The 24,978-nt window shown below is 48.9% G+C and overlaps 1 protein-coding gene across 2 annotated transcripts in view; it reads right to left on the bottom strand.

Moving 5' to 3' along the window:
* The window catches only part of CELF2 (CUGBP Elav-like family member 2), a 308,002-nt gene that overhangs the window by 18,074 nt on the left and 264,950 nt on the right, over window positions 1-24,978 (bottom strand). For both annotated transcript variants that reach the window (XM_052650849.1, XM_052650850.1), the window contains exons 8-9: window positions 21,836-21,899; window positions 12,209-12,343 (exon numbers count right to left, since the gene is read on the bottom strand). In XM_052650849.1, the coding sequence (XP_052506809.1) occupies window positions 12,209-12,343; window positions 21,836-21,899 (199 nt within the window). The remainder of the gene's footprint in view (window positions 1-12,208; window positions 12,344-21,835; window positions 21,900-24,978) is intronic.

Here is a 24,978-nt window from a genome sequence, read left to right as displayed (position 1 = left end):
TCCATCTAGTCAAGGCTATGGTTTTTCCAGTGGTCATGTATGGATGTGAGAGTTGAACTGTGAAGAAAGCTGAGTGCTGAAGAATTGATGCTTTTGAACTGTGGTGTTGGAGAAGACTCTTGAAAGTCCCTTGGACTGCAAGGAGATCCAACCAGTCCATTCTAAAGGCGATCAGCCCTGAGATTTCTTTGGAAGGACTGATGTTGAAGCTGAAACTCCAGTACTTTGGCCACCTCACGCGAAGAGTTGACTCACTGGAAAAGACTCTGATGCTGGGAGGGATTGGGGGCAGGAGGAGAAGGGGACAACCGAGGATGAGATGGCTGGATGGCATCACCGACTCGATGGACAGGAGTCTGAGTGAACTCTGGGAGCTGGAGATGGACAGGGAGGCCTGGCGTGCTGCGATTCACAGGGTCGCCAAGAGTCGGACTCGACTGAGCGACTGAACTGAACTGAACTGAACTGAAGGACCTACTGTAGAGCACAGGGAACTCTACTCAATGCTCTATAATAACCTATATGAAAAAAGGGTCTGGAAAAGAATGGATGTATGTATAACTGCATCACTCTGCTGTATACCTGAAACTAACACAACATTGTAAATCAGCTATATGCCAATGAAAAACAAAAAAAATCTGCAAGTTGGAGGTCTCTGCTTTGCTTTTCTATTTATTTAAAGCCCAGAAGACCGGCTGTCGTGCACTGTAGTCTTCTGCCCTCTTGCTGTGCTGTTCCCGGGTAGTCCAAGTAGGCAGGTGGGAAGAGGGTGAAAAATAGCGGGGAGAGGAACCAGACATCAGAGTAACTGAACTAAACAACCTGCCTTAACGTGAGAAGACTCCGTGTGCGCCAGTGCTTTGGACAATACTCTGAAAATTTAGCCCAGTTTAAGTCTAAATTGGGAAAGATATCTCAGTTGTGTATCTGGCTGCCTTTAAGAACCTTCTGGGTTCTAGAAAATAATCTCTTTAAAGCAAAAGGAAAACTTAAATGTGTCACACAACCAGTCTCAATCAAGTACTTCAAATATTCAGGAGAAACACAACAGAGAAGCCCCTCGACACGAAAGACAGAGATGAACTAAATGCCACTGACATGTCTGTTTTTCTTATTTCTGTGCTGGCAGCCTGGCAGGAGGCTGCCTGCGTTCTGCCCACCTAACATTAAAATTCCCTTCTGTCTCCACTAAGAACCGTATCCTCTGCTTTCTCAATTAAACTGTTTACAAGATGGCACAGGAACGTTTCAAGAGAAGGTGGTAAATAAACATTGGTTCATCTTTGCCCACGGCATCTCTTTTAGTCAAAGGATGCTCCATGCAGGGGATAGGCTGTACCTCAAAGCCTAGAGGAACGTGGGGCGTGGGGGGGGAATAGGGGGCAAAGCTGCCTCACTTTCCGGGCAGTGAGGGGCAGACCTGGTTACACACCATGTTTCATGCCTGCAGTACCGCTGGCTCTAGACCACCAAGCAGGCCAAAGAGGTGGTGAGCAGCTGGCCAGCCAGGAGGCGAAACAGCCACGCGACCCATCAGAGCCATGTGTATGTGACCCCACACAACAACTCAGTTCTGGGCCTTCTGAGGACAAGCTGGGAGGGGTGAGGGTGCTGGAGAAGGAGGGGGACTGGGACCAGGTCAGGAGCAGGGGCCCCCTTCTGCGAAAGGAACCAGAGCCCACTGAGGTTTCTGAGGCTACACGCTGGCGCAGCCCCTGGAGAGGCAGGAGCCAGCCCTGACGGCCTCGTCCCCCTTTCCCTGGACTGTGAGCAGGGACACAGAGGAGATGCGGCCTCCTTCTTATTCTCTACACGAGGCGGGGTGACAAGCAATCTGGGGGGAGGCCGACTGCTGAATGGAGGGAATGCGGCTCTTCCCCCTTTCACAGATTGCAGATCCAGCCAGAAAGGTGGCCGTTTGGGGCACCAGCCTCTGACACTGACCACGTCTGCACCATCCTTCCTACACGAAGGGGAACCTTCTCTCCGTTTTATGGGCGCCCTGGCAAGTCCTGTCTCCAGTACTCGGTTCTAGAGATGATCATGCCTCCTAGGAACCCAGTGCCTCCATCTCCACCTGTGAACCCTCTCCCCACTTTTCCTGGACTGCAAGATTTTTTTAACTTTTCATTTTGTATTGGGGTATAGCCGATCAGCAAACAATGCTGTGAACAGAGAAGGGACTCAAGTGTACATATACATGTATCCTTTCTCTCTACAAACCCCTGCCCATCCACTGCCACATAACATTGGGCAGAGTTCCACGGTGGACCACAAGAGTTTCAAAAAGCTACAATGAAATGACATCAACAGAAGACACCAAGAATCTGCCTTCAGCGTATCTGCAAGACATTCAGAGCACAGCAGCTTCGTGGTTTAGGAAATACAACAACTGCAAACACAAGAGAACACTGCCTGCACGGACCAGATGCACTCAGGACAGCGGAGCCTGCAGTCACTGCTCTGCGTCACACAGCGCTGGTGTTCCGAAGGGGGCAGAGTGGTGAAGTGGTGACAAGGGTGCCTCTGTCGTTAGCGCATCACAACCCGAGGGGGAGCTCAGCACCTCCTCTCTTGTGGGGTCTAGTTACTCCACAATGACCACACCTCTTACTTCCACTTCTTCCCTAAAAGGATTTTTCAGGGGGAGTGATGGGGAGAGGAGAGATGACAGGGTGGGAGGAGGCTGTTTGCCTTAGAAAAGGACACTGAACGCTGCTGCGGTGTTCTGATCTCAGTGCCCAGCCATCTGTAATGCGCATGCCCATTACCCCACAAACACCCGCATCATCTTCTTCCTTCGCTAACCCACTTCCAAGTCACAAGGAGCTCAGTCAGCAACCTGGCTTGTGCCACACTGGGACAGACAAGTTCTGCAGATGGGCCAGAGGAAGCCTCTGGGTCTGAAGGGCTGACTAGAGGAAGAAGTCCCTTGCAGGGACTCGGAGCCCCTTTCGAGGCGTTACTCTACAACAGGGGACGTCTCCAAAGATGAGAGAGTGGTATGGGAATGGACGTGAGCAGTATCATCCCCTCTGTGTCCACAATTGGTCCCGCCGTTTTCCTCACTTTAATCTCCAGTGCTCCCTGGAGCCGTCATTGGGGGGTGCTACTAAGAAAGAATCTACTCAAGAGTTGTCAACAAGCTGCACACCTCCTCACCTCACCTCATTTCCAGGGTCCTCCCCGGCCTGTAAAGAGGGACACAAGAGTGACGGTGTCATTTGGGACCATAAACTTATTTTAAACAGTTTTATATAAACTCCAGTCTACCTGGATCAAACAAGAATGGAGCAAAGGAAAGGACAAATTGGACCTGCTTTCTCATCTAGTAATATTTTGCTTATGAATCACCAAACTAAAAGCACACCCTTCCTGTAGCTGGCCCCAGGTATTTGCCTCTTTTTTTACAGATGGTCACGGACACAGCTTGAAAAAAATTCATGGTGATTTCAACCTGAAATATAATTCTAGGTGCCCAGGAGCTCCTGCTTTTGAACATTTCCTGGGGCGGCAGGAGCGGTGACCCCTCAGTTGCGGTTAATAGCCTGTGTTTCCTTGGCAGGTCACTTGACCTTGTAGGCTTCTGTTTCCTCATGTGGATCACAGAGGGAGGCATCTTCATGAATGAATGATCTTAAAGATTCCAGGTGCTTATGAAACGGGTCAGATTACTGTTTGACCAGGCTCTAGAGAGGAAACACCAGGAACACAGATTTCTGTAGAAAGCAAGTCCCTGGGAGGGTCCTGGAAGACCTGTCTGGATGCTGGTCTTAGGATGTCCTGGGAAGAGGCAGCTTTCCCTGAGGACAAGAGGAGCACACGGCCGGCAAGAGGTGACCTGGCAGAGTCCAAGGTCTGACATGCTGTGAACCACCCTTCAGCTATTTGCATGGTTTCCTTTGGAAATGACAGACCACAGAGCACATGCTCAGTATACTGCCTGAAAAAACCCACCATTCACCAAGGGCTTCACCCTCAGTGATGACAGCTATAAGGAAATGGGTCCGGTCAAAGTCACCATGCTCTCTTTACTCCCACGGTGGCCACTCTGTCTTTGATAAGCAGGGTGTGTTGATTCTGTGACCTCAAATCAAGTTTGAAGTTCACTGCCAACTTCAGCGAAGTCCCAGAGCAGAAAGAAGGAAGGAAAGGCTCTACTCCCTGCATTTATAGTCTAATATTTTTAGAACAGTGGGGAGGTATTTGCTTTCCAAAGTCAAATGTTTAGAGAAAAAAATATCACTGGGGCTTATTCCAGGTTTAACCAATTTCTTATTGTTCAGAGGAGCAGAATTTTGTCATTCCAAAATAATCATCTTACCCATATGATACTTTAATGCTGTCTTAAAAAGCAATAGCATACATTATATAAACATTCCTTTGATAGTTCAGTACATGTAAAAATGGACAATTTGATTTCACGATGGAGAAACTAAACAAAGAAAGATGAAATGACTTGCTTTAGTCACAGTCTTCCAGCTCTTGGTCAAGATGTCCACGTCTTCTAAATGAAAGTGAAACTGTAGTTCCTCTATCGCATTCTTTTAACTATTTTTTTAAACCTCTGCACCAGGCATGAATTTTTTATGGTTTCTAGCCCTAGACATGTACATTCTTGTCTTCCGCGTGATGTGAATACCTGTCTCAAATCCTTCACAGCCTGCATAGTCCTGGGTGTCTCAGTGGTGGAGGTGTTCCCTCTCTTACGGGTACCCAGTCCACTCACTGAGCATCCTCTCCGCTCTGTGCCCTGTCCTGTATGATGGTGTCTATCCCAATGCTGGGCCGCAGCTCAGAAGGTGGGGTGGGGGGGGTTGGGGGGATGGGGTGGGGACGGGGCCTCACACATGCTGCTGTTTCAGGCACCAGAGAGGAGGGTTTGAGTCCTTCCCTCCAGACTCCTTCCCCCTTCAGTTCGTCAGTTTTTGCCTCTTGTCGGCCTCTCATCACCTCTGTTCCATCTCCTCTTAAGTCTAGAAATATGTCTTTCTCTATTGTAAAATTTCTCCTTCTATTGACCCTTTTAGACTTAAAAAAAAATCACCACACTGCAGGAAGATGTCATCTATAAACACATAGCTCCTGCCTCCAGTCTCATGCCCCCTCTCACAGCTTCCAGAACTGTGACATCCCTTCCACGATCACAGTGACCCCCAACTCAGGGTGGGGCGGTGAACTGCCTGCCCGTGGCCGAACTCAAACACCTCTTCTCCGCCCTCACCTCGATCTCCTTCCTGTTGGAAACTCCCGCACTTGGTTCCCCGAAACCACGCTTCCTCAGGGCTCCCTTCCCACCATGTGGCTCCTCCCCTCTGCCCCGCAACCCCCAGCCTGCTGCTCTGCTGCGCTTCCAGCTCGGTGGTCCCCCTCAGGCCCACACTGACACCTGCCCACCTTTGCAGCTGCTCTGGGACAAGCTCAGGGGTCAGGGACCCATCTGCTTGTGGGATGTATTTACACGACATATCAGTTCATGCGTGCCCCGCTGCTCAATGTGCGCGAGTACGGAGTACCTTCCGCCGCAAGCTCCACCTGCTCCCTACCGCCCTCTCTCTGCTGAAGATGCTGCGTTACTGGTCCCCTCACTCGGCACCTCTTTCCCTCTGCTCCCTCACATCCAGTCAGCACCCAAGCCTCGCTGACACCCCTGTGCTCAGAGTCCTCACCTGGCTCTTCACCGCCTGCAAGAGGAAGCCCCAGCTTCTCAGCCACAGCTTCCAGGGTTCGCCCTCCCTCCCTGGTTCCTATTTCCCGTCTATCTCACGCTGGTGAAAAGGGAGATGGATTTCCATTTGCTGACAGAATGCCTTTTCTGTATTTTCTCACACCTGACACGTCTGATAAATCTTCCATTTCTACCTCAGAAAGCTTAACGCATCTTAAAGTTCTGGCTCCAGCGCTGACTCTCCTGTTACAAGTCACCCATTAAGACAGGATCTCTCCTGTCACTCACACCGTGGGCCTTATCCGATTCCCGTTCTTCCACCGGAAGAGCCCATGTTGGGGCATCCTGCTTGTTTCATACATGTGGCCACTGCATCCAGTTTATGGGACTAAGCCACCTACGAAAGTAGCATTTATATTTTGCTGCTTTTAAGTCTTAAAGCACAGACCTTAGGTCATAAACTTCTGAGAAGCTGGGACTAAAAGTGTTGTTGCTTTTCCATTTAATACAAAACACAAGCAATCCATACACGCTTTTACCAGTGGCAGCAGTGATATGAAGGTCATGTCAGACAGTGGGAGAGAGTGTCTGGGGTCGGGCGGGGGGATGGGTCTCACCGAGTGCTTGTGTTGTGCAGCAGACATGCCTCTGAGCTCACACACACCTCACAAGGGCCCCACACACAATGCCTGGGACTGTGCAAGGCAGTTTATGCTGAATCATGGAAACAGCATGGTCTCCAGAGCCTCTAAAGCAGGGAACGAAAGCCCCTATCTCAAATACTGAGAACGTGCACCCCAAACAAAGTGAGCAAGTCCGAAGCGAAGCCACAGCTCTACGAATGCACGACGGGGTGGGTCTGCGCACCCAGGGTCAGACTTGCAGACAGTCAAGCTCTGCAGCAGAGGGGAGATCCGTATCTACCGCCACCCCCTGGGCCGGGCAGCTTTCGTGTTAGCTCAGCACTAGGAAGAGACAGCCCGGGGGCAAGGGGACTTACCCCAGCGGGGCTGTGTCAGTGCTGGAGGAAAAGAGAGAGAGAACTGACTGGACACGGTGACCGATTAAGGACAGTGGACCACAGGCTGGCTGAGAAGGTCCCGCAGGGGCTAAGGATGGGTCAGGGAGAGAAAGAGGATGTCTCCATGCGGCAAGAACAGGTTTGTAGAAGAATGGCTGGCTTTAGTCTTCCCGAGGTTGTGGCATCACCGCAGCAGCCACAGGGATGGCCTCTCCCAGAGGCTGCTGTCTGTCTGTCCCTCCAGGCTTAACCGACTGTCCCTTGCATGCAACGGACCGGAGGGGCGGCGCGGGTCCAACCCGTTCTCACGGACTTGCCTGGCCAAGCAGAAGGCTAGGGAATTCAGGTTAAATCAGCCTGGGAATCCACATCTTCCCACAAGGTGAGCTCTCTTGTGACACACGTGTGGGGACCCTTGGGGGATGGAAGGGAGGAAGCCTCTCGTGACACTGAAGGGCTCTGGGATGACTCAGAGGGTGACTTCCGAGTCCCCACCACTCAGCCAGCCTGGTGACGCTGGCAGATGACACACCACTCGCCGGCCCTTCTTGTGTGAGGAGCCAGGGCAGGTCTGAATCTCATGGGAATATGGGATTTGTTTCCCTCAAGGAGTCCTCGAGGAAGCATCTCCGGTCCCCAGGACGCAGTGTCTGTTGCGGCCTCTGAGGAGGCGGCCATGTCTCCAAGGTGGGAAAAGACGCTGCCTAGACTTCACAGCAAAATCTCAGGGGAAAGCCAATGGCAGGAGTGCGAGAATGTGCCCAAGTATCTAAAAATGTGCTAGACCCTGGAAAGAAATCTGTTATTCTGAAGTGTGCACTTGACTGAGTGCACTTACAGAAGGATTAGAGAATTTTAAACCATCTTTTTAAAAAAGAAAGAAAATAGGTCAGCAGGATGATGTACACAGATAAGACGTTACGTTTTGGACAGAGAACGCCAGAGAAATGCTCTCAAGTGGGAATGCTGACGCTTGTGTCCATGCTCTCAAAGCCACCAGGCCGAGGCAACAGATCCACAAGCTGGGCAGACTTTAGTATCTTTCTTTAAGACCCAGCCACATAAGTGTCCCTTACAGACACTTTATCCCTTTCTACCAATACTGAGACTTATGCCTCAACAACAGGTTTGAAATGGGGTAAGAAGAAATGACCTAAGAATTAATTAACTACATAGGAGACTGTAGTAAACAAAAGGAAAAATTATCATACCAAAATAAAAGACAAGAAACACGATTAAATCAGGCTTCAAAAGACCCATAAGAAACTCATAAAAGGCATAATAATGCATTTAGCTGGTTTTTATTCTTTCCTGATTTCTAATTTTATTCCTTACCATCTGATAATTGCATGAAACACTTATTCTAACCATGGGCAACTGAGACTATTTTCATGTTTATTCCAAGGCCAGGAGTCAAAGAAACCTATATTTATTGCCTAAGGGGATCTTTTTTTTTTTTTAACAAAAAAATAATTCTTAATCTTTCATGTTTTAAAGCATAGACTGTTTAAAATCATTTACAATAATGCTGTAGGGAGTTTGTTCCTGGGTGTACAGAACTGAAATGATAAATTTACAGTTGTTAAAAAATGAATAGTTTGGGGGTGCTGAGCTGTCCCTGTACTTCCGAGATGGATTTGTCTGAAGCACAAGAGGTGTCTCAAGAACAGGTGAACCAAGATCTGGGCAGGCCGGGAGATGAAGATCTGCTTTCAGTTTGAATGGACTGGCTGGTTATGCATGGTTCAACAGGAAGCCCTGTTGAACATTGGCGTTGGGACCAGCATTCCATCCCTTTTATTTCCTGGGAAATTGCTCTGATGAAGTGGAGAGTCATGAATTGTTACTAACCACGTTTTCTGTGACTTTGAAGAGTCCCTGATGGAAATTAGACAAATAATTTACTTTCACTTAAACACCAAATTTTTTTAGTTACACTTAAGATAAATAATTGAAATGTAGATTTAAATCGCTTCTGCTGCCCACATTTCAGGACTCTAATGAAACATTTTCAGCTCTTATGCAAAGCTCTGCTCAACACAGAAGAGAGAAACACATCTCCCTAACACAGTGCTTGGCAGGATTTCTGGTCGGGCCAGACGCCATGTGAAGAGCAAAGGGAAGGATGCCTGGCTGGGGTCGGAAGAAAGAAAATACATCTCAGGACACATTTTCCCTTTCATTCAAGTCTCAGGAAAAAAGCTGAAAATGGCCAAGTATGTTTCAAGTTTCCTTACACACTCTGGCCACCTTCCTAGGCTGTTGGAGTGCTCTGCATTTTAAGAAGGTCACTACATCCTCGCGTTCCTGACCGCACTGGATGGAATGAGCGTGGATCCGCGGACATGGACCTCACCTCTCACCGCTTCCTCAGGATGGCGTCACGCCAGTCTGCCGCCTCCTCGCAGCCTGCTCCTGCTGGGTCCTCTGCCTGGACAGCCCTGCCCCAGATCATCGCCATGCTTCCATCACCTTCCTCAGGTTTGTGCTCACACGCCACCTTTCGGAAGGGGAAAGCCTCCTTCCATCCCCTCTCTCCATATTCTGCCTGGGCCCTCTTCGCAGCGCTTGCCTGGCATACACACGGCTCCCGTGACTGCTCCCTGTCCGAATTCCCGTAAGAGACAGGAGACCCCCGGGGGCAGGAGTGTGTCCTGCTCCCGGCTGTGTCCCCAGCACCCAGGCCCGCGCCTAAGGCTACACAGTCCCTTGAAAGCACTAGCTATCAATCACAGGATCAACACTGATCAGCTGACAGACGCTTTTGCACTTGGCTTCTTAAACCCACGAGCCTTCTACTAAAGGAGAACAAAATGTTGGAATATTAATTCCGATTCCCTGGAACCAAGGCACATTCCCAACCCAGCTATCACAATGGACGAATATATTTTCATAAAGTTGAATGAAGCTTCCCAAGCAAAAAACAGGCCACATACTCTTCACCAAAATGTCCATATATGATAATGGTCACTTCTAGAACAGGAGAATAATTTCAATGTAGTGACAGTGTTAAACTCTTTAAAGCCTGCTATTGGTGAGCCAAATAGCAGACTGCCTCCTTGCCATGTAAGGAAGAGTCTTTATGGGAAAAAGTGTTCTTTTTTCCCTACCTTGTTATCAGTGATGTGGTCAGCTGCTTCTTTTTACTCTCAATAAAAGGTAGTCGTCAGCCATGGTTGGAAAAATTACAATCATCTACCTCTGCCAAATTAAAGTTAATAGTGTTTTCTCTTAAAAAAAAAAAGACCTAATCCTTTTCCTTCTTATATAAACAAATAAAACACCCCTCAGATCTTGAGAAGTGTGTAGTTTTTTCACTCCAAACAAAATATAGTTAAAAATGCTGACAAACAGTCCATGTATATACACTGTTTTTTTAAAAAAAATTTTATTGGGGTAGAAATTTTTATAGTTGATTTATAATATTGTATTAGTTTCAGGTATTCAGACTGCTGTTTTAATATAATCTTTTCACAGTCCTCACAGGGAGATGTCCCTTTTTTTTTTGGCCTCACAGCATGCAAGATCTTAGTTCCCCGAGCAGGGGGTCAATCCAGCACCCCTTGCAGTGGAAAGAGTCTTAACACTGTCGGGGAAGCCCGAGATGGTTAATTCTTAGTTTTCTTATTTAGCAAAACACTCTTCAGTCTAATGTCTAAAACAAGGACACTAGTGAGGTCAAATACTTGTGTTTTTAAGAAAAACAAAAAATCACTATCATTTTCATAAGGGGGAATACATTGTGTCAAAAATGCATATTTCTTTAAAAGGATATATTTAAATAACCAGTTTATGTTTTGCATTAGTTATAACTTAATCTCTTGAAAAAAATTACAAAGTTGATTTTTCAGGAGTATTATCTGTTGTGTGGAATGAGGCCCACATGTTGTCATGGTATGTTTTTGAAGACATTTCAAGAATGAAGGCAATGTCCCACATGCTGTTGCTCTGAGATGAGGTGATGGGTACACTGTCCAGCCTTTCCTCAACATCTCTTCAAGTTTCTCCCTCAACACTGAACTCAGAGGGAAATGAGTTAGAAACGTGGTGTTCAGGAAACAAATCAAGGACTGTGGGGCATCTCTCCTCCCCACGGTGGTTGCCTGAAGAAGGCTGGTCTCCTGGGCACTGTAGCGTCCCTTCTCCATTTTTCTAGAAGAAAACCCTGCATTGTTACAGAGAAGTGTAGGGGCCAGTCAGCTCATCTTTTGCGAGTGGCTGACAGAGGGCCGTGGGGTTGTCAGTTAGAAAGGGGCCTGGACATTGTCCAGGCCAGTGCCTCCACGTACCAGAGCAGAAGGTGAGATCATCCATCAAGGCCCAGAAAACCCAGAGAGGAAGGCAAGCCAGCAAAACACTTTTTAAAAAACAAATCCTGGTGTCTAAGCAACCACATTTGGTCTGGCTCATATGAAAAAGAAAACAGCATCTGCCTTTGAATAAGGCAACAGAATTTCTAAGGAGGGGGAAAGAAAACCTCACTTTAAATGACAAGGCCCAGAAGGGGACCACAGAGGAGCAACAGAGACAGTCCCCTTTGGACCTCCATGCTGAAAACCAAAAGTAAAGGACGAAGCTGGTGTGAAGTCTCACAGGTGATGATTCGGGGTTTTGAGTTTTAACAGGGAATTCTTAAATTGCTAAAAACCACCACCACAAAACGAGGAGAAAAGAGCTTTCCTGAGGAACTGAGGCGCCTCGTCACTGGGCAACTTCACCAGCATGGAAGGGACGGCACAATTTTCAAACAAAAGGAATGTGAGAGAATTCCCTCGCAAAGCTTTTCTTCTCATTTTATCCTTGGAAGATAAAACTGCACATGCTCAAACTTTTGTTTCTTTAAAGGGTAACTGCACACCTATGTTCATAACAGCACAATTCATAGTGGCCAAGACACAGAAACAGCCTAAATGCCCACTGCCAGCTGAAAGGATAAACAAGATGTGGTGCACGTATACAATAGAATAGTACTCAGCCATTAAAAAAAAAAAAGCCATCTGCAGCAGTATCAACCAGAGATGATCATACCAAGGGAAGTCAGTCAGACAGAGACAAATACCACATGCTGTCACTTCTATGTGGAATCTAAATTATGGCATAAATGAACTTACCTACGAAACAGAAACAGACTCATGACATGGAGAACAGACTTGTGGCTACCAGGTGGGGAGCAGGGCAGGGATGAACTGAGTTTGGAATTAGCAGGTGCAAACTGTTTTGTATAGAATGGATAAGCAATGCGGTCCTCCTGTACAGCACAGGGAACTATGTTCAAAATCCAGGCATAATCCATAATGGAAAAGAATATAAAAAAGACTGTTGACATATGTATAACTTTGCTGTGCAGCAGAAATGAATACAACGTTGTAAATCAACTCTGTTTCTATAAAGATACATTAAAAAGACAAATGAAGTAAAGTGGTAACTAAGTCTGATGCCTGGCGGGGTCTGGGCATGTCCACCCTGCACCTGGCCCTGCCCCCCGCGTCCTGTCTCCCAGCGGCAGGACCACCCCTTACCGGGACTGGTGAGAGCTCCCAGGGCGCTGCTCGTGGTGGACAGAGGATTTGCATTGGTGGTGGTGGCTGAGGTCTGGGCTGCGGCTGCAGCCGCCGCCAGCGTGGCCAGGTTCTGTAACTGTAAAGCATTCATGCCTGCAGTGGGGAGACAGAGGGCACGTCAGCACCAGGCCCACTTTACCCGTTTCCCAAAAGAGAGGGCAGGTGATGAGCACAGAGGGCCCTGGGGCTGGCACACTCACCCAGCTGCCCTGAGGACTTGGGCAGTACCACATGTCCCGTCCCAGCCCAGGACCCTCTGCCCAACTGACCCCTCCTGGGCAGTGCAGCTCAGCACAAAAGACAAGAGGTTTCCGTATGGACCATGCATGGCAGGGCCTTCCACTTCGAGGCTGTCACCTGGAGGGAGGGCTTCAGGGTACACTCTCCATCCTTAAACTCGACAAGTGTGCATTTGGGGTGTGACAGAAGAACTGATGCTTTATTGCTCTGAAGTTACACTGATCTGTCTTCCAGGATCTGTAAGCTGTGTGACTCTGGACAGATTTCTCAACCTCTCTGATTCTTGCTTCCTGAATGAGTAGTAACAGTTACTTACCTCCTCACTCATGTGGTGGTTGTGCAGATTAAATAATGAATGAAAAGTGACTCAGCACAATAACTGGCATGACATGAGCCCCCCAAATTATCAGCAACTACTGTGACTGTCACCATCATTACAGACCCCCCAAAGCTCTCTCAGTTTACTTAGGAACTCAAATAATATTTGCGAAGGAAGAGAATGAAAAATGGCAGTGCCGTAATACTTTTATTTGAAATATTTGTATTTTAAATATATTTGTATCTCAAAGAGGAACTACTTACTAGAATGAATTGTGGGCTAATGAAAATCAAGAAAAGAATGGAGAGAAACGAAACTCTGCAGACAGGTCTGGGGGGACTGGCCAGGCACAGACTCTATGCCTGAGTCCCCCAGAGGTTCAAAGATTCTCTACACTACGTCTTTTTTCCATGATTCATTTCTCCATCATGTACATTTGAGAAGCAGGCAACAGCAGTTCTTTCCTCATACAGTGGAATTCTGCACAGAAAGGTAATGAAGTTAGCGGCCTACTTTTACCTTTTTCTCATGCCTCAAATCCAGGCATTCGATACACGTCTACATAGTGAATCCAAACTGCTTTTCAGACAGTGGCCTGACGACAGGGCTGGGGGATGGGAGATGGAGAAGGGGCAAGAGAACATTCTAGGAGCACGCCTGCTGGAGGCCCTCAGCCGTGTGGAGCCTCAGCTGGACTCAGAGCCTGGATGCCAGGCTCACTTACCTACCCTGCTCCTCCACCCCAGGTGCCTTCGTCAGGACTTCATCCTACTCAGGAAAGAGTTCCTCAGGTCCATACTGCGATCTGGGTTCCCATTTTGCACACAGTGATACTCAGGCTCCTTCTGGGAGGCATCCAGCCCTGGTGGCTTAGGGAGAAAGCCAGCACCTGTTTTGCAAACCCACATAGGTCCTGGGGATGCTGGGAACAGGACGAGGCACCAGCGGCATCCTGCAAGCGTGAACACGTTGCTCCATCGAGCACGTGCCACTGGGGACAAAGCTCTGTCCCCCGCTGGGGTCAGGGGTCAGGCAGGGTGGTGGTGACAGAACCCTGTGAAGGGAAAGTGCAGGGCCTATTTTTTCAGGTTTGCCTGAGGAAAACGGAGCTGGGAGAACATGAACTGCACACAGGCCTCCCTGGGGTCCCCTGGGTGTGGCTCCTGAAAGCAGCGGACCACACTGGCTTATACGCCTACGGGCTGGGCTTGGGGGGATGCTACCACGGACCCGCCTGGTCCCTGCGGCCCCTCTAACGTGCTCAGGATGTAACGCAGATGACCAGACACCAGCACGGGCAGACGGCTGTGCACACGAGACAAGGGTTTAGCACCGATGTTGCAGTCTGCACATCTGGCCACGGGTAACCATCAGCCGAGCACCCTCCTCAGCCTGCGTTTCCCAGGATACCTGCTCTGACCCGCGCTGCGGAACCGTGGCCCAGTGCTGGGGTGGAGGAGCTCAGCCTGCTCCTCTGGGTCAGAGCCTTGCGGGCCCTCCCGACATTGAGGCTCTTCCCCTCGGAGGGTGACTGACGGGCCGTGTCCAATGGCACCTTTACTGGTTAGCTGTCCTCCTCCGGCTCGCCATCTAACTCCCAACGCATCCATCTCAGCCTGCTTCCACATCACACGCAGGGACTGCTGACCTCCATGGCTAGACACTAAGCTCCTTGAGGACAAGCCAACGTTGTCTTATTTGCTTTCAAGCCCACCTGCACACACACACAGAGCCATGTTCATTCACAGTAGGTGAAAAGTGGGGCCACAGGAGATGGATGAACAGGGCAACCAAGAGCACGAAATGTTCCCACGCTGCTATAAAGAGCATTGCCTACAGACCCAAACGAGGTTTTCCTTGTTTGTTCTTCGTTCTTCAGTATTTGCAACAGCTTCAAATATTGACTATTTTCCTCAGTCATTAATTAATCCATTCTGCAAATATTTATTAGGTCTGTGCGTTTTCTTCCTCTCACCCACCAACACTCGGCGTTGCCCTGGAGTCCAGCCGACCACCCTCGGGTTCTGTGTCCCGCCGTCTTCCCCGAGTGTCCCCTTAGCCCCTCACCCCGAGGGGCTGCCTTGCCTCCACTGTGAAGGCCAGGTTCTGGGGCGCCACACTGGGAGTGGCCAGCTCTGTTCAACCACCGACCACTACGGAGCAGGAGAACATGGACCCCACCCAGCAAAGCAGAGATGAAGGTGGGGAGGAGAGGCGTCACGACCCCAGCATCGGAGGGTTTGAGGCGAGGAGGTGGGGGTTAGGTAGAGAGAAGCAGAGGCAGGAGGACCTGCAGATGCTGCCTAGCTCGCCAGCTGTCAGCACGTGGCCACGACAGGCCAGACCCCAGGCCCCGGGCTGAAAACTAAGCCTCCCATCCAAGCGGAGGGGAGCCAGGGACTGGGGGAAATTCTGTTTCTGGAAATAAGACTCGGACCCAGAAGCTCATTCTCACGAAATGTCCTAAAAGGGCCGCGAGTCCTGGTAGAAAACCATCGAACGACAGCCCTGGGCTTAGCAACAGCCACTGGGAGGAGTCAAGAAATCCGAGCTCAGGAATGACAGCGCAGAGAATGGAGCAAAGAACACAGCTCCCCACAACCCGCTCCCCACCAGCCCCGAACCATGATGCATATACAGTCAAGCCAACGGAAGAGAACAAAACCAGCCAGAGATTCTCCGAGAACATCGGCGCTGCAGGCTGACACAGGGCAGGGGCCATGCCAAGGCCGGACCCAGGAGCCCAGGGGCAGCGGGCACGGGGGATGTGACGGGCGCTCCTGTCCACCTCCCAAGGGCAACAGAGGCAGCTGCTCCCTGCAGTGTCCTCCTGTCCGGCCAGGCAGCGGCCTGAGGCCGGTTCCCCAGACCGTCCCTCCAGCAGGAAAGCCTCCCAGCGAGGACACCCCGGCCCCACGGCTGGCATCGGCACGTCGCAGGGACACGTGTGGGGTGCGGGGAGAGCCCCGGACACCAGTGGGGCAGGATCCCACTGTGCTCACAGCAGGCGTGCAGGGCCCTGGAGACGGACGCTTTGGCTCTTCTTGCCCCTGGCGCTCCCGTAACCAGAGGGTCTCACCTGCAGTGTGGACATCTCCCCTCCCCTTCCGTTTCGTTCAGGGCAGGAGCTTGGGGGCCTGGCAGCCCCACTGCTGCTGGGAAACGCCTCGGACTCCAGCTAGGAAGGCAGCTCAGGAGGCTCCGAGGGGACACACCCTGAGCTCCGTCCTCTGCCTGGTGAACTGCACCGACTTCCCGGTACCAGCATCTTTCTAGACCTCCAGCTGCCACAGGCTCAGCCCCGATGGACAGTCAATCCTGGCCACCCCGTCCTGCTCCGGCTGTCTGAAAGAGGGTGTTGCTTCTGCTGATGCTGAACTCACATGTCTGGTTCTTCGTTGTTTTCTGTGTGTGTGTAAGCACACCCTGTCCTGTCCTTCTCAGCTCTTTTCTCCACCCCCTGGGGCCCCCCTGGGGGGGGGCCCTCCCCACCCCCATCTTATCTCTGCTCCCCTGACACAAAAATCTTCAAAGGGCATGGGACGGCGGAGGGCTGGCCAGGGAGGAGGGCGGGCGGGCGAGGTGATGCTGGTTCTGGTTGGGAAACAGCTCTTCCCTGAGAAGAGAACCACCACCTTTTAACCTCACAAAGCACTCTGCTCGGGTGGGCATCCCGCAAACCAGGGGCAAATAATCTGAGCGACGAGAAATGCAAAACACTGAGATAAGTTTTAGGAAATCCAACAATGTGCCAAGATCGAGATGGCCGCGGCGGGGGGGGGGGGGGGGGGGGGGGGATATTTGGGCATACAGGGGTTCAACTTTCCCCTCATTACTCTGGAAAAAAACAACCCTTCTCCAAATGAGGAAAGTGTGTACCGAACAGTGCACACTGTGCCTACTTGAAACTGAAGGTTGTTTTTTTTTTTTTTAATTATTTATAAGGAGAAAGGCATGAAAATTTAATTGAATGTTCACCTTAGGTAATTCTGTGTCTTATTGTTCAGAGCAATTACCATAAATCTGCATTTCAATAAGCGAGAACAGATGTCAGTTGTTACCAGCGCTTGCCAATCAGGTCTGTTAGAAAGTGACAGATGGGTGGTTATGGAGCATTCTCGTAAGGACTATTAGCAGGGAGTGCAGGGTGTGGAGGAGGGGAGGCTGGGCTCTGGGAAGAACCTGGGGCCTTTGTGGGTCCAGTTTGCACACCTTCCAAGTGTGTCCCCAACATGAGGTCCAATTTTGGCCAAAGTCTTCTCTCTTCTCTGCTCATCACAGACATGCTGAGACCATCTTTGCTCTGAGCCAGATCTCCAACCCATACAGAAGTCGCTATGTGGTTCTTTCAGGCAAACACTTGCCCTCTATGATTTCGCTCTGACTTTGGAAACTTAGGCCAGAGATTCTGAAAGCGAATTACTACACGCTTCTGAACGTCAGCCCTGGAGAAGGAAATGGCACCCCACTCCAGTACTCTTGCCTGGAGAATCCCATGGAGGGAGGAGCCTAGTAGGCTACAGTCCATGGGGTCACAAAGAGTCGGACATGACTGGGCAACTTCACTTTCTGAATGTCAGAAATCAAGCGAAGCAGTTTTCCCTTTGTCTGTCATCAGATCCTCTTCTTAGGCCACTGCTTCATAACCTCTGCAATTTCGTACTAACAAGCCCCCCCGATCCTAGAAAAATATTTCCCTTAGCAGAAAACCACCCCTTGATAAATCTGTGATGCTGTCCAGAATGAAAGGGGGTTTTCCTGAGGCCGACACTGGATTGCTTCTCTTGGAGCGGTTTTGGGGTTCTTGTGCGTTGTTCATTGACGGCTCAGATTTGCCTCTTAGTTGGTCTCTTCACTCGTCTGAGTGATAACATACCTGGATTTGTGGACGCGCAGTGCACTGAGTGACGGCCGGGGGGCGGGGACAGGGAGCTCAGGCCACTTTGAAATGTGGATCCGCCATTTCTTACCTTGGTGACTCTGCGCAAGTTTGTTCTGTACCTTCTCTCATCCTCAGTTGCCCCGTCTATGGAATGGGATGCTGAGAGTCCCTATGCCGCACAGCGCTGCCATGTGTGGGAGTGCTGTATTCTGACCCGTGTACCACCACTTCCTTGCCCTTTTCCTACTTCGGTTTTTCCAACTGTTACGTAGTAACCGGTGGTGGTTTTCTCCTGGGCATGCTGTGAAGTGTGAGGATGAACCCCAGGATTATTTCGAAGTGCTCTGTGAAAAGCAACCTGGTGTAATGCTACCCTCGTTTTTCTAACACGATGCTTTTTCCAGATGATCGTTGTCATAAAGAAACGAAAGACTGAAAAACCGGTTTCCCCTTATTCTTTCTTTTCTGGAAAAATCCAGACTCTCGGCCTGAACTCAGACCCCAAGTTACGGAGATTTCAGAAATTCATGGGGAAAGTACCACAGTGTGAGTGGGAAATGGACGAATTTTTATCACAAGAGGGAAAGTAAAATCAATCAACTTGATGGATGCACAAAAAATGAAAAGGACGCACATAACAGCAGTCGGCTTATGAAGATTTCAGCCTTACTGTTATGTTCTCTGCTTTTTAAACTTCAGATTTATGAAAGGTTCCCTTTCATAAAATCGTAAAACACTTCTGAAGTTACTTTTAATTTGAAAGGAAAAAAATTTTTTTTAGAACAAAGAAGTATATAGTTGATGTCTCATTTGATTTTATTGATGTAACTACTTTAGAAACTTGTCACCTAATTTTTTTTTTTTTCCTTTTCCAGCTTTATTTTCTCCTCAAACAGAAAATGTTTAGTCATTCAGATGAGACATTCTAGACTGTGGTGAGACACCTCAGTTTCCTGTAGGACAGACCCTGTTTTCAGAGCTGTTCACAACATGGTATCACTGCTTTCCGAGATGATATTCACCGTCTGTGGATGGTGCTCTCAGCTGCAGTACTCAAGTCTGCCACGTGGAGTCGGCTCTCTAGACATGAACATGGGTCTTCCCAGGTGGTTCTAGTGGTAAAGAACCCACCTACCAACGCAGGAGACATAAGAGATGCAAGTTCAATCTCTGGGCCGGGAAGACACCCTGGAGGAGAAAATGGCCACCCACTGCAGTATTCTTGCCTGGAGAATCCCATGGACAGAGGAGCCTGGCGGGCTACAGTCCACGGGGTTTCAAGAGTCGGACACTGCTCTCGCTCCTCCACAGCCTCACTCGCTTACAGGCGCTGTGGCCCCAGGAGGGGTCTGGGATGAGGCACCTCTTCGTGACAGCATGGTGAGAACCACGCTCGTGTGTTAACGTGCAGGACACTGTACCCATTCGCTGACCCCAAACCTTCCACAACTCATTCTTTTTTTGTTTTGTTTCTTATCTTTTATTATTTTTTTTACAAGTCATTCTTAAAGATACTGCTGTTAGTTTATGGAATGGTTTGTGGCTTAGATGTCTGGCTAAAGTCAAATTTCTTAATTCAAAAACCAGGCATTTCACTTGAGTTTCATTGGGACTGTATGCAGAACGTAAATTTGCACTTGCCAATTTATAAGTTTACTCACTCTCAGCAGCCCCAAAATAGTCCACAAATGCCAGTTAGAGGAGGCCACACCCTCTTAGCGTCGATACTTCAGGAGAACTCACAGGTGAGGGAGGACGGGAAGGAAGTGAAAGTTTTTAGGGAAACGGGGAAGAGGGCCCCCCCATTCAGTGCGTGGGGGAACCTTCTTCCATGAAGGGACCCCTATGACCCCTCCACTTTCCAGGATGGGTTTAGGTGACTGACGGTGAGAAAAGCCCTACTTTGGGGAGACAATGAAAGAGCCGGGGGCCACACAACTTGGTTGAATAAAAAAATACCATAATGCTTCCTGATTTTCCATAGGAATGAAGGGCACTCGTTACAGAAATGGTGAAGCAGAAGAACCCTGACACCCCCATCCTCAGTCCTCACTACTCAAGGTGACAGCAGAAAATGGGACACTCGGCCTTTGACTGCACAGCCTGGGCAGCCTTGGTGCTGGGTTTCACACTGAGGGTTCGAGAAAGGGGTATTTTGGAAGGCCGAGCGCATTTACAGACTGACTTTAAATTGGCCATCTGCTCCACACACCTAAGGTGACTCCCAGATACCCTCCATTGATAAATGAGTGCGCGGTGCACAGACGCCAACATCCTGACCCAAGCTGGTGCGCCACGGGCTCACAGCCTAATGAAGAGTGGCAGGGCGCCCTGTCCACCCGGGAAGACACGCCCGGCAGCAGCCTCGGGACCCAGTGACCTTCTCTGCATAATGGAACCACAGCAATGGGAGAGCCTGAGGCTTCCTCTAAGGGAAGACTCTTATTCTGAATTTGGGGGCGGGGGGTTCCGACTGATTAGAAGAAAAATCCTGCCTTGGTGGAAAACACGATGCATCTTGACATTTCTTTCAGAGTGTGCAATCCGGAGGTTTTCTCTTTAAAAATGTAGAAAACTCCCTGAATATTTAAGTTCTGTCTCTCCAGCCCCCTTCACAGAACTAAAAATAAATCAACCGTTCAAGGAGATGCTTAGCTCTGAGGCCAGCTTTCTCAACTGTGTTCATTAACATTCTGCCGAATGATTTCACTCCTTATTATTTTAACATCTATTTTTTATAATAATCCCAAAGCTGTCTTATGACAGAATAGGTGGGCGGTGCCCGCAGATTTAAAGGGCCACGGGTAACCGAGCGTTGCTCTTACTGTAGGCCAGTCCACCCCGTCAGAAAGGGCACAGTTTAGCCCCAGGGGCCACCACGGAAGGTGGGGCTGACCGCCACAGGACGCACAGGAGGAGGGATCTGAGTGTGCTCCTGCCAAGTCTCTCCAGTTCCATCCAAAGTGACACAGGAGAAGAAAAATTGTAACACAAGGCTATGGATTCAGGAGAAAAAGAGAAAAAAGGAGCTTTCACGGTGACAGATAAAGAAATCAGGCTTAGACTCTGCATATCCTGGGTTTATCTCATTGACTCAGGGTGCCACTGATGGAAGCAACTGTGCTTGCCTCTAATATGCCAACAATCTGTTCTCCTCACCCACTCTCCTCGACATTTTTGGAACTGAGGAAGAAGCTTCCTGACTGTTCTTCACGTCAGGTTACTGGCCCCCATGTCCTGATTCGCTGCACGGGTCAGGGTATCAGCCTGGAAGGTGACTCAGTGGATCCACCTTTCACTAACCACTGTCCCTAGGTCACTGCCAACACAGCTCATTATCAAAAGAAACGCTTCACGGGCTGGCTTTCACTTTCAGTCCTACTGTGATTTTTTTCCCGACAGCGAAGATTTCCACTTTCCCATAAAAGCTTCTGATGCACAATTCTATCAAGTGGGATTCTTTTAAATTAAAAAAAAAAAGGCACCCCTGTTAATTGTGGTTATCAAGGGACTGAAATGGTATCAGTCAGAGATAGGTCTGCAAGTCTAGCTTTCATTATGGAGGACAAAACATTTTTATTGACTGCCTGTTATTAAAATTTTAGAAGGACGTCAATCATGGCGGCTGCCTTGGATACACGACTCTTGCTGGAAATCCACCCCCTCCCCACCTCCCAGCAGTCAAACCCATTGGAAAAAAAAAACACACACACACAACTCTGGAGGGTAAAAGAATCTGCCTGCAATGCAGGAAACCTGGGTTCTATCCCTGGGTCGGGAAGATCCCCTGGAGAAGGAAATGGCAACCCACTCCAGTATGCTTGCCTGGAGAATCCCGTGGACAGAGGTGCCTGGGGGGCTATAGTCCATGGGATCGCAGATAGACACAGCTCAGCGACTAACACTTTCTATTTTCTGGAGGGTACTATGCAGGAATTCTCAGCCCCCAATTTTCTCGTTATGTAACTGTTGGAGATGCCAGGGGTAAAAAATCAACTTCTGAGCAGCTTACTCTAAGGTTTAACACCTAAGCCAACAGGTCAGGTTTGTGGTTCTTTCCCCTTACTGTCTTCTTCGCCCTCTGAACCCACCCCAAAGTCAGACAACAGCGCAGTCCAAACGCCAGGCGGGCCTCATGACTTACCCGCCATCTGCTGAATGCCACTGAATGCACCCAGGTTGCTGGAGGAGGTGGCCTGCTGCAGAAGCTGGAAAAAAAACAAAACACCAAGAACAGAAATGTGCTGTCATAAAGAAATGGAGCTGAGGACAGAGGAACTCCCTGCGTCCACAGGGACACATCCAGTTCCTTTACATTCACACAGTCAGCTACTGCTGCCTCTTAATGGGTAAAGGTTCCCAGTGCTGGAGCCATAAATCCGCATTAATGTCTAATCTCTATTAAGAAGCACAGACACCGGGGAGACCCAATAACGTCACTGCCTTAAACAATTCATCAATTTACGATTTTTAACAACCAGGTGTTAGATCTATGGGAACCAACATGGCGTGACTAATGCTATCTCTCTGGAGCTTAGTAGTTCTCGTAACTCATCTCTGTCAATCAGGGTCCAACCCTGGGTCTCCTCCGCTTTCCTTCACAGCTCCCTGTCCTACGGCCTTCATTAGGAACGCACAGAGTCGCTGACTCCTGGACTAACAGAGAAACCGCTGAGATACCTACAGAGAGAGATGTATCTATTCACAGCTCCACAGCTGCAGTCATAACTACAGGATAAAGACAACGGTCAACCATTTTAAGGTGGGCACGGAGGAACATACTATTTGTCAAAACTTAGAACTATCTGGTGCTATATACACTGATGCTATTATTATAAATATAATCAGCATCTTCTAAAAAGAAATGAAGACAGCTGCGAAAAGGTCTCTGCATTTTGTCTCTGGAGCTTCCAGAAGTACATTTATCCTGCATAGAGACACAGGGCAGCACAAGGTAAGGCATGTGATTACCATTTGAAAGCACTCCTTTATTTATCCAAATAGGTTGAATAACAGGTTAACTTAGGGTTTCTCTAGTGGCTCAGAGGGTAAAGACCTGACTGCAGTGTGGGGAAACCGGATTTGATCCCTGGGCCGGGAAGATCCCCTGGAGAAGGAAATATCAACCCACTCCAGTAGCCTTGCCTGGAGAATCCCATGGACAGAGGAGCCTGACAGGCTACAGTCCATGTGGTCGCAAAGAGTCAGACAGGACTGAGCGACTTTCAGTTAGGTGCTGCACTAAGTGTGTGCCTAGACTTACTGATACCCTCCTCCTGGTAGACCAGTAGAGCCACAGTCTGTACCCTGGAGCGAGTGTGGGGCTGTCTCCTATACTCAGAAGTCCATGGATGTCAAAAGCACAGATTCACCAAACCTATTATTAAAAAACTGCCACGGTTCTGTGAGCTGAGGAGGAACCAGAAGAATTCACTATTACAAAACAGGCTCTCATCATTCACTTGGAGCTCTGCGCAGCCTAACGGAGAGTGCCGCCACTCTGGCAGGTTGTCGGTTTCCTCAGCTCTAGGAGGAGGAGACTCCATGACGGTACGGGACTCACAAATGGGCATCCAGCAGCTGACTCGATTCTACCCAAGTCCTAGTTGCCACGATACTATGCGGATTAATGTGAACAGTTATCAGAAACAGGTCTCCACCTTTCACTCATCCTTCTGGATTCAGTGTAACAGACTACCCAGATACTATACTCAGACACACACACACAGAGTGAGGAAGAGGAAGAAGCCAGGGATGATCCGTTTTGACAGAAATCCCTTCTCTTGGTTTGATTTCTAGGGTTTCCCATTCTCTTGTGGTTGCAAGAGAATGGAGCTCTGCACAATTTTTTAAAAACCGAAGTTTAGTCAAATTAAATTAGCTTTGAAGATCCTTTGAGGGATTAATAATTTCTACTGGAGAAAGTTGCAATACCTGGAGGGTCATTAACCTGAGGATTCTTTCCACTGACAACCACACTCTGGTGAGCCAGAGTCAGAATCTACCCTCCACACAAAAAAACAGGTGCTGGGGAGTGGGGCCAGAAGACTGGGACAGGCACAGGGGTCCTGGTTCCTGGAAACAGTGGAACACGAAGCTGGACTCTTAGAAACTCTGAAAAGGTGAGCTTGCCACCAACCTAGGATAGAAATCCTTGTTTTTATTTTAGCAATAAAACTTTTAAATATTTTATTTCATATTTAATATATTATATAAAACAAATATATGACTGATATATAAATATATAACTATATAAATTATAGATAACTTATTTTATATTTTATTTCAGCAATTTTACTTCAGCAAGATATGAGGAAATTTCACACGGGGTCCTTGTGGATAAGATGGAAAAATGGCAAGAAGGTGACAGCAAACTTGGTTACTGCTTCTGTCAGTGACTCAGGGGAAGGCAGGAGAGGCATGCTTCTCCCGCAAGACACGCAGACGTGTCATGAGCAGTTACTGCTCGTCAGACCCCGACAGGCCTGAGGGTGGGAAAGGAGGACTGAAGGGGCTTCCCTGGTGGTCAGTGGTGGAGGGTCCGCCTTGCAATGCAGCAGATGCAGGTGTGATCTCTGATCTGGAAACTACGATCCCACCTGCATGGAGCAACCAAGCCTGCATACCGCAACTGGAGAGCCTGTGTGCTGCTATGAAAAATACTGCGTGCTAACAATGAAGATCCCACAAACCTCGACTAAGATCCGACATGGCCACACCAGTAAATATTAAAATAAAAGGGGAATATGAGTCACATCTCCTTGGAGAAGCAGCCAGGCTGGATGGAGAGAGCACATGGAGCGTTGAAATCCTGCCTGACCACCAGCGCCACGACCTTGGGTGAAGTAACAAAACCTCTTTAAGCCGCTTCTTTCCCTCACCTGCAACAAGGGGATCACCTTTCAAGGTTACAGGGAGGGCTGTTTTGCAGAACAGTATCAGTTCTACTACCAAGTACAGCTCCTGGGTCATACTATCCTGAGGGCAACAGTTCAAAGGTCAGGACAGAATTAGGATACACATACATGGACAGCGGCTAGCATCAAAGGCCCAAATGCACAATATAAAATTACATTAATTAATGTGTAGCCCTGCAGAAAAGTGGGGTAGCGAAGCATAGTTCGGCAATGGTTCAAGAAAAAGTAAGCAAAACCTTAGAGGAGTATGAAGTGCCTTCCACCACTTTCAAGTGACATGCAGGTGCTCTGAAGTTCACACTAGGGCTTGCTCCTCGTGCTGTTTAGATCTTACCAGGGGAACAGTCCTAGGCTTTGACTCTGGCATTTT

This window comes from Budorcas taxicolor, chromosome 13 (genome assembly GCF_023091745.1).
Source record: "Budorcas taxicolor isolate Tak-1 chromosome 13, Takin1.1, whole genome shotgun sequence".
Classification (NCBI taxonomy): Eukaryota; Metazoa; Chordata; class Mammalia; order Artiodactyla; family Bovidae; genus Budorcas; species Budorcas taxicolor.
This window is presented reverse-complemented; position numbering and strand designations above follow the sequence as displayed.